This window comes from Entelurus aequoreus, linkage group LG05 (genome assembly GCF_033978785.1).
Source record: "Entelurus aequoreus isolate RoL-2023_Sb linkage group LG05, RoL_Eaeq_v1.1, whole genome shotgun sequence".
Taxonomy (NCBI): Eukaryota; Metazoa; Chordata; class Actinopteri; order Syngnathiformes; family Syngnathidae; genus Entelurus; species Entelurus aequoreus.
The window spans coordinates 13389333-13399838 of record NC_084735.1 but is presented as its reverse complement, the minus strand read 5'-3'; the positions used below and the strand labels follow the sequence as shown (position 1 = coordinate 13399838).

Genomic DNA, 10506 nt, shown 5'->3' with positions numbered 1-10506 from the left:
CCCAATCATGGCACCCACCTGTTCCCAATTAGCCTGTTCACTTGTGGGATGTTCCAAATAAGTCTTTAATGAGCATTCCCTCAACTTTCTCACTCTTTTTTGCCACTTGTGCCAGCTTTTTTGAAACATGTTGCAGGCATCACATTCCAAATGAGCTAATATTTGCAAAAAAATAACAAAGTTTCTCAGTGTGAACATGAAATATCTTGTCTTTGCAGTCTATTCAATTGAATATAAGTTGAAAAGGATTTGTTGTATTCTCTTTTTATTTACCATTTACACAACGTGACAACTTCACCGCTTTAGTATTTAACAGTTTATGATGACCTGGACTGAAGTGATTTCAGCAGGTTGAAAAAAAAAAAAGAGTGTGTTTTAAGGGAAATAAATAACAATAGCCTTTGTCAAGCAGGCCCACGTTGCCTAGCAACCGCATCCCTGACTGACAGGACGTTAATGAAGACCAACCAGTAACAACTAATGACCACCCTATCAGTCGGGTGTGTGCTATGTGAACGTTGTGTTGTGGATATTTGTGCATGATACATAATTGGCCGCGGCGGAGGAGGATGCGGCGTGTTATTCTTTGCACCCGTGTGTGGAATGTCGACCGCAGACATGTTTTCACACACGCGTAGTTGTTCATGGCAGGGGGAAAAAAAAAAAAAGTGTATTTTTATATTCTCATTATTGCATGTAAAATGTTGGCTGCTAGGTAGAAATGTGCTGTGTTGCTAATAAAGTTGCTTCTTCCAACTGGGGTTTTGTTTGTACAATTCAAAGATTCAACCTTTTTGACCGAGGGGCCCAATGTTTCCACTACACAGGGGCCCCACTCAAATATTAACACTGAATTAGTAACCCTTTGCTTGATTTGATTCAATACTGTGGAGAATGCATATATGTTTAAGAGTTCTTTCTTTTTACATAGCCATGTTTAGAGCAGCTAGTACTTTTCCTTAGTATATTATACCAGTTTCTCTTTGTCTTCAGATGTCTGTTTAGTGTCTTGAACCATCGGAATGTGAATACAATCCCCAATTCTTCCTTATCAGTGTTGCGAGAGGTGGGGGCTTTCTTTGTGTGCAAGGAGTTGGCTTTTCCGTTTGAATGTCAGATCAACTAGAGTAGCCAATATGAATGTATTGGTTAAGCTGATCTCCTGAAATTTCAGTAAAACTTGATAATATTCCTATTGTGTCTTGATGGTCCTTCTTACTCAGCATATATTTCATCGAAAGAACTTGGGATTGACCAGTAACTTAGATTCCCTGGGAGGAAGAGCTGGTCGACGCAACAATACTTATTGTCAGGTTCAAACACTGATGACATCTATTAAACAAGACAAGAAGCAAAGAATTAAACAGAGACAGAATTCAATGTGGCTCAATTTGAGGAGAGACGCTCGGACACTGTACCGTTGTAGCGTCTCAGCACGCTCTGGCGAAAGATTGTACGCCTCCTCCTTTATTTGGACTTTCCCTGACCACATGGCAACAGCTGTTTCTAAGGGACGAGGGTCGTAAACAGTTCACAGAAAAGGTCGTAAAAGAGTTCAAAAAGAGGTTCGTAAAACAGTTCACAAAAAAGGTCGTAAAAGAGTTCAAAAAGAGGTTCGTAAAACAGTTCAAAAAAGAGGTCGTAAAACAGTTCAAAAAGAGGTCGTCTGGAAGTTGGGCAGATCCTGCTTTCTCTCCGCTTTGTAGTCCTTGGGTTAAAACAATATCTTTCTCCAGGTTGGGGAGGAGACCCTGCCCCAAGTGGAGGTGTCCAAGTACCTGGGAGTCTTGTTCACGAGTGAGGGAAGAGTGGATCGTGAGATCGACAGGCGGATCGGTGCGGCGTCTTCAGTAATGCGGACGCTGTATCGATCTGTTGTGGTGAAGAAGGAGCTGAGCCGGAAGGCAAAGCTCTCAATTTACCGGTCGATCTACGTTCCCATCCTCACCTATGGTCACGAGCTTTGGGTTATGACCGAAGGGACAAGATCACGGGTACAAGCGGCCCAAATGAGTTTCCTCCGCTGGGTGGCGGGTCTCTCCCTTAGAGATAGGGTGAGAAGCTCTGTCATCCGGGAGGAGCTCAAAGTAAAGCCGCTGCTCCTCCACATGGAGAGGAGCCAGATGAGGTGGTTCGGGCATCTGGTCAGGATGCCACCCGAACGCCTCCCTAGGGAGGTGTTTAGGGCACGTCCGACCGGTAGGAGGCCACTGGGAAGACCCAGGACACGTTGGGAGGAGCTGGACGAAGTGGCTGGGGAGAGGGAAGTCTGGGCTTCCCTGCTTAGGCTGCTGCCCCCGCCACCTCACCTTGGATAAGCGGAAGAAGATGGATGAATGGATAATACTAGACTGGAAAAGTATGTTTTGAGTTCATAACCGCACATTCTTAGCCGATAAAAGCAAATTCCACCACTACCGGAATTATAGCGCAAGACCATTAGCGCCAACGTCTCCGGACTGCTAATGGTGTCGCGGCACAAGCCTGCTCTTTCGTCCTACATTTTGCCCTTTCTCCTGGCTGACAGCCACAGTAAAGGACATGAGTGACGGCGACACAACAAGGCTGCTAATAAAAACAGGCCAGTGCGGTCAGATTGGATTGAGTGTGGCTAAGTGGATTACATGTGGCCTGTCCACAGCTGGAACTAGGAAAGGGCAAGGGGACAGTTATAGAAGTGTACTGACTTAAGTATTTCATTAATTAAAAAACAAAACAAAACAAATATAACATGGTAGATATGTACACCGGTTACTTTTAGGGTTAAAAACCAAAAAATATGTAAATGGCCCCTGATTTTTTTCAATATACATCCATGGAAAGTTTGGCCAGCCATGATAAAAACAATCCAGAACTAAGTTGTCAGAATAATTGTATGTAAGTTATCACAAAACTTTCTGTTCCCATGAGTTCCCGGCGAGAGGACAAAAGCTGTCTTTGATCTTACCAAGCAAAAGGCTTGTAAAACTCCACTGTGTAGGATGGGAAGCGACATGAAGGTGTCGGTTTCTTTGATCTATTGTAATCCACAGGAAAATCTTGTCTTGACCCGACATCTACAAAGCGGAGAGGAAGCAGGACCCGACGCAAGCTCCAGGCATCTTTTCTTTGAACTGTTTCGTGACCGAGCGCAACGGCTGTTTACGACCCCCTCCCCCCTTATAAACAGCTGTTGCCATGTAATCAGGAAAAGTCCAAATAAAAGAGGAGGCGTGCAATCCTTTCGCCAGAGCGTGGGACGACACCGTTGAGCTAAATTGAATCATGTCTCTGTTTAATTCCTTGCTTCTTGTCTGTTTGATAGATGTCATCGGTGTTTGAACCTGACGAAGTGAACACCAAAAGAGCACAATAAATATTTATTGTGATGCATGTATTCAATATTTGGTTACTATATTAATAGCTCCAGGAGGTGTCTGAGTGTTAACGGGTCTGTGTGTAACATGTTTTTGCCAATTGAAATAACAGCTCTGGGTCAGACCGAGGCCAACGTACCAAGAGTTTTTATGCAAATTTATGGAAATGAGTTCAGCTCAGGGGATTCCATCAAGCACCCGACAGGAGATATACGAGCAAATCCGACAGTGAAGTGCAACGGGAGTAAATAAACAATAGGACGTTGAATAACGGCAGAGCGGGAGGTGAATAAAAAGTGTCCCCAGTTGATTGAATCCATTTTAAGACGGGATATTGTTATCTACAGCCACCGGTATGTTTTGGAACATGCTGCTCATCTGTTAGCGTACATAAACTAAATCCTGCATGCATTTGTAAGACTGTCACTTAAACGTGTCACTTACCTTCTCAGCCTTGAGTCAGTTCAGTGGAAACAAACAGCAACAGGTACTTCTGTCATTCAGTGACCATTTAGGGTGAGACGTTGCTTCTTGCAGCCTGGGTTGAATAAACTAAAGGTATTTTAAGTTTAAAACATAACATCAGGAGTAGGGATGGGTACTGAATGTAGTTCTTTTTTTTTGGCACCGCCCAGTCCTACCAGTAGCTAGGTAATGTTGCAATTGTCAACGCCAACAGAGTAATTGACTCCAAAAACACTCCAAAGTAAGTAAAGTGAGGTTCCACTTTTCCAAAAATGCGCTAGCTTGATGCTAATGTACATTGGTTTTGCTATTGACACGCTACTGGTCAGCATTAGCGATTTTACATGGCGATTTCAACACCTCCCAGGCTGTGGAACGCTCTCCCTGACCACCTGAGGGCTCCACAAACTGTGTACGCTTTTTAAAAAGGCTTAAAAACCCTTCCTTTTAAAAAAGCCTTTTTTTTTTTTTTTTTTTAGATATATGCATACTAGTTCTAGCTATTTGGCTGTTCTAGTTTTTATTTTTATTTATTTTTTATTATCTTTATTTATTTATTTTTTTTAATACACTGTAGCACTTTGAGGCTGTTTACTCAAAAAACACTCCAAAGTGAGTAAAAATGCACTAGCTTGATGCTAATGTACATTGGTTTTGCTATTGACACGCTACTGGTTAGCATTAGCGATTTTACATGGCGATTTCAACACCTCCCAGTTTGTGGAACGCTCTCCCTGACCACCTGAAGGCACCACAGACTGTGGACGCTTTTAAAAAAGGCTTAAAAACCCTTCTTTTTAAAAAAGCCTTTTTTTTATATAGATATATGCATACTAGTTCTAGCTATTTGGCTGTTCTAGTTTTTATTTTTATTTATTTTTTATTATCTTTTTATTTTTATTTTTTTCTAATACACTGTAGCACTTTGAGGCTGTTTACTCAAAAAACACTCCAAAGTAAGTAAAAATGCGCTAGCTTGACGCTAATGTACATTGGTTTTGCTATTGACACGCTACTGGTTAACATTAGCGATTTTACATGGCGATTTCAACACCTCCCAGTCTGTGGAACGCTCTCCCTGACCACCTGTGGGCACCACAGACCGTGGATGCTTTTTACAGCCCTTTGAGACACTTGTGATTTAGGGCTATATAAATAAACATTGATTGATTGATTGATTGATTTTAAAAAAGGCTTAAAAACCCTTCTTTTTAAAAAAAGCCTTTTTTTTTATTTTTTTTTTTAGATATATGCATATTAGTTCTAGCTATTTGGCTGTTTTAGTTTTTATTTTCATTTATTTTTTATTATCTTTTTATGTATTTATTTATTTTTTAATACACTGTAGCACTTTAATAATAATAATAATAATAATAATAATAGATTGTATTTGTAAAAAGCAGATTACATTGAGTAAACAACCTCAAAGTGCTACAGTGTATTAAAAAATTAATAAATAAATTAAAACAAATTAAAATTAAAATAAATAAAAAGATAATAACAAAAATAAAAAAATAAAAACTAGAACAGCCAAATAGCTAAAACTAGTATGCATATATCTAAAAAAAGGCTTTTTTAACTTTTACTTTAAGGTTGTTTACTCAATGTAAAGTGCTTTTTACAAATAAAATCTATTACTATCATTATTATTATTACCTCAGCGGAGATGCACGTTACCATCAAACAGCTGGTGCGTAGTAAGTACATTATTTTCCGGACTATCGAATGCAACTATATATAAGCCACACCCACTACGTTTTACAAGAAAAAATATGTTTCCAAATACAGGTATAAGTTATTTACACAGAAATATTTTGTAAATGTTTATTTACATACCTTAATGGTTTCCAAGCGGTGTCTGTAACAGGGCAGTAAAACGGCTGATCAAACAAAACAGAAATCATGGTCATGGACCCACTAGCTGCGCAAGCTAGCTCTCCAATCAGCTAAACAGACTCAATAAGTCCACGGTGACGTTTTGGTGAATTTACTGAGGAATTTGTGAAAGAGAAACAATACAAAAAGAATGCCATTGTAAGTTAATAATACTAACACAGACACTTGTAAACGTGTTAGCATATTAGCTAATGCTAACAATAGTAGCTTGATTATATTACGATAGCACGTACAAATATGCATGAAAAAACTCCTACAGACATCACACATGGGACGTTTTTACTAAGTAAGAATTGTTTTAGTTGTATTGTAAAACTTACAAATGTTGCTCGGAGTGATGAATGAAGAATCCTTACGGGTAGAACCAGGACTGCATTTCTGCTTCATGGCTGAAAGCTCTAAAAAGAAAAGCACTGCAGCACCTGCAGGGAGCAAACTCGTCCAAAAGATGGATTCAAAGTGTAGGAAAAAAGTAGCGGCTCATAGTCTTCATGGTAACATTTGTTGTGCTATTAGAAACCCCAAAAGCAGTGAAGTTGTCACCTTGTGTAAATGGTAAATAAAAAGAGAATACAACAAATCATTTTCATCTTATATTTAATTGAATAGACTGCAAAGACAAGATACTTAACGTTCGAACTGGAAAACTTTGTTATTTGTTGCAAATATTAGCTCATTTGGAATTTGATGCCTGCAACATGTTTCAAAAAAGCTGGCACAAGTGGCAAAAAAGAGTGAGAAAGTTGAGCAATGCTCATCAAAGACTTATTTGGAACATCCCACAGGTGAACAGGCTAATTGGGAATAGGTGGGTGCCATGATTGGGTATAAAAGCAGCTTCCATGAAATGCTCAGTCGTTCACAAACAAGGACGGGGCGAGGGTCACCACTTTGTCAACAAATGCCTGAGCAAATTGTTTAAGAACAACATGTCTCAACAAGGAATTTAGGGATTTCACCATCTACGCTCCGTAATATCATCAAAAGAGTCAGAGAATCTGGAGAAATCACTGCACGTAAGCCATGATATTACACACCTTGGATCCCTCAGGCGGTACTGCATCAAAAAGCCACATCAGTGTGTAAAGGATATCACCACATGGGCTCAGGAACACTCCAGAAACCCACTGTCAGTAACTACAGTTGGTCGCTACACCTGTAAGTGCAAGTTAAAACTCTACTATGCAAAGCCAAAGCCATTTATCAACAACACCCAGAAACGCCGCCGGCTTCCCTGGGCCCGAGCTCATCTGAGATGGACTGATGCAAAGTGGGAAAGTGTTCTGTGCTCTGACGAGTCCACATTTCAAATTGTTTTTGGAAATTGTGGAGGTTGTGTCCTCCGGACCAAAGAGGAAAAGAACCATCCGGATTGTTCTAGGGTGAAAGTGTAAGTATGGGGGTGTATTAGTGGCCAAGACATGGGTAACTTACACATCTGTGAAGGCACCATTAATGCTGAAATGTACATTCAGCTTTTGGAGCAACATATGTTGCCATCATGGACGCCCCTGCTTATTTCAGCAAGACAATGCCAAGCCACGTGTTACATCAACGTGGCTTCATAGTAAAAGAGTGCGGGTACTAGACTGGCCTGCCTGTAGTCCAGACGTTGAAGGCTAAAATATGAGAAGGGAGACTGTTGAACAACTTAAGCTGTACATGAAGCAAGAATGGGAAAGAATTCCACTTCAAAAATGTGTCTTTTTTTTGCCTTTTTTTGCAATGTGTTGCTGCCATTAAATTCTAAGTTCATGATTATTTTCCAAAATTAACAAAGTTTCTCAGTGTGAACATGAAATATCTTGTCTTTGCAGTCTATTCAATTGAATATAAGTTGAAAATGATTTGTTGTATTCTCTTTTTATTTACCATTTACACAAGGTGACAACAGGTTTTGGGTTTTGTAGATAATATTCAAGTTTAAACGATACTCATTTGCTTGCAGGACACGTATTTTCTTCCGTCAAATTGGCCAAAAAAACGGAATACATTTGTTAAAAAAAGATGAAGTACTTTATTGACAAATATTTCCAGGCTCAAGCGATTGAGTGTGACACCTGTGCTCTAAGGAATGCTATAATGTGGAACTAGTCAATGCATATTTACTGTGTGACATCTACTAAGATGTCTCAATGATTCATCCATGGTGTTCTGCCAATAGGAAAGCAGGCGGCACTCGGTAGAGTGAGTCCTCCTACCTAGCTATTGTTGACCTTGAGCACAAAGAGGTTGGTGCAGGTCAGCACGTACAGCCTGTCGTTGGTCGCCCTGAAGCCCAGGAAGGTTTTGCTAGTGTCCAGGCTGGCCACCTGTTGCTTGGCAACCTGCCCTACCTGCCGGCCCTGCTTCCTGTTGAAGAGGACGCCGTCCACCGGCGACGGCTGGCGGTAGATGAAGGCGTGGCGCAGGCACTCGCACAGCGCCGCGTAGGAGAAGTCGGGGGAGCACGTGGCGAACTTCTTGTCCCGCTTGGAGGCCTGGACGTAGCCTGCCGGGTGGGGGAAGACACCGGGTTTCAAAAAACACGCAGAGGGATTGAGTGGCGAGGAAGAGGCCCGGGGCAGTTGGCAGGTCACATGGCAGACAAAGAGACAAAAGCAAATGACCTTTCACTCAAGGAAAATGTGATTAGCCTTCCCCACCTGCCAACTTTTGCTCTTCCACTTCCTAATTAGGACTAATGCGGTTTGTGTGCATCCACCTCCCTCCTTTTTTTTAAATTAAACTCTCAATACAATTAAATCTTCTCCCCTGTAGTCATCATTTTTGTGCTTAACCTCCTAAGACCCAGCGTCCTCTGAAGTGGACATTTGTGTCAAGCAGAGTGGACATTTGTGTTGAGTTTATCATCTTCAGAGACCCAGCGTCCTCTGAAGTGTACATTCATGTTAAGTATATAACTTTCTAAGAACAAACGTCCTCCAAAGTGGACATTTGTGTTGAGTTTATCATCTCCAGAGACCCAGCGTCCTCTGAAGTGGACATTCATGTTAAGTGTATAACTTTCTGAGAACAAATGTCCTCCAAAGTGGACATTTGTGTCAAACAAAGTTGACAGTTGTGTTAAGTGTATAACTTCCTGAGAACAAACGTCCTCCAAAGTGGACATTTGTGTCAAGCAGAGTGGACATTTGTGTTGAGTTTATCATCTCCAGAGACCCAGCGTCCTCTGAAGTGGACATTCATGTTAAGTATATAACTTTCTGAGAACAAACGTCCTCCGAAATGGACATTTTTGTCAAGCAGAGTGGACGTTTGTGTTGAGTTTATCATCTCCAGAGACCCAGCGTCCTCTGAAGTGGACATTCATGTTAAGTATATAACTTTATGAGAACAAACGTCCTTCAAAATGGACATTTGTGTCAAGAAGAGTGGCCATGTGTGTTGAGTTTATCATCTCCAGAGACCCAGCGTCCTCTGAAGTGGACATTAATGTTAAGTATATAACTTTCTGAGAGCAAACGTCCTCCAAAGTGGACATTTGTGTCAAGAAGAGTGGACATTTGTGTTGAATTTATATTCTCTAGAGACCCAGCGTCCTCTGAAGTGGACATTCATGTTAAGTATATAACTTTCTGAGAGCAAACGTCCTCCAAAGTGGACATTTGTGTCAAACAGAGTGGACATTTGTGTTGAGTTTATCATATCCAGAGACCCAGCGTCCTCTGAAGTGGACATTAATGTTAAGTATATAACTTTCTGAGAGCAAACGTCCTCCAAAGTGGACATTTGTGTCAAGAAGAGTGGACATTTGTGTTGAGTTTATCATCTCCAGAGACCCAGCGTCCTCTGAAGTGGACATTCATGTTAAGTATATAACTTTCTGAGAACAAACGTCCTCCGAAATGGACATTTTTGTCAAGCAGAGTGGACGTTTGTGTTGAGTTTATCATCTCCAGAGACCCAGCGTCCTCTGAAGTGGACATTCATGTTAAGTATATAACTTTCTGAGAACAAACGTCCTCCGAAATGGACATTTTTGTCAAGCAGAGTGGACGTTTGTGTTGAGTTTATCATCTCCAGAGACCCAGCGTCCTCTGAAGTGGACATTCATGTTAAGTATATAACTTTCTGAGAACAAACGTCCTTCACAATGGACATTTGTGTCAAGAAGAGTGGACATTTGTGTTGAGTTTATCATATCCAGAGACCCAGCGTCCTCTGAAGTGGACATTAATGTTAAGTATATAACTTTCTGAGAGCAAACGTCCTCCAAAGTGGACATTTGTGTCAAGAAGAGTGGACATTTGTGTTGAATTTATATTCTCTAGAGACCCAGCGTCCTCTGAAGTGGACATTCATGTTAAGTATATAACTTTCTGACAACAAACGTCCTCCAAAGTGGACATTTGTGTCAAGCACAGTGGACATTTGTGTTGAGTTAATCATCTCCAGAGACCCAGCGTCCTCTGAAGTGGACATTCATGTTAAGTATATAACTTTCTGAGAGCAAACGTCCTCCAAAGTGGACATTTGTGTCAAGAAGAGTGGACATTTGTGTTGAGTTTATAATCTCCAGAGACCCAGCGTCCTCTGAGATGGACATTCATATTAAGTATATAACTTTCTGAGAACAAACGTCCTTCAAAATGGACATTTGTGTCAAGAAGAGTGGACATTTGTGTTGAATTTATATTCTCTAGAGACCCAGCGTCCTCTGAAGTGGACATTCATGTTAAGTATATAACTTTCTGAGAGCAAACGTCCTCCAAAGTGGACATTTGTGTCAAGCAGAGTGGACATTTGTGTCAAACAAAGTTGACAGTTGTGTTAAGTGTATAACTTC

General features: G+C 40.9%; 1 protein-coding gene across 1 annotated transcript in view; it reads right to left on the bottom strand.

Moving 5' to 3' along the window:
• Window positions 1-7710: 7710 nt before the first annotated feature.
• Window positions 7711-10506, bottom strand: part of nudcd1 (NudC domain containing 1) — a 60241-nt gene continuing 57445 nt past the window's right edge. The window contains exon 10 of the mRNA XM_062047135.1: window positions 7711-8208. Within this exon, the coding sequence (XP_061903119.1) occupies window positions 7919-8208 (290 nt within the window). The 3' untranslated portion in view covers window positions 7711-7918. The remainder of the gene's footprint in view (window positions 8209-10506) is intronic.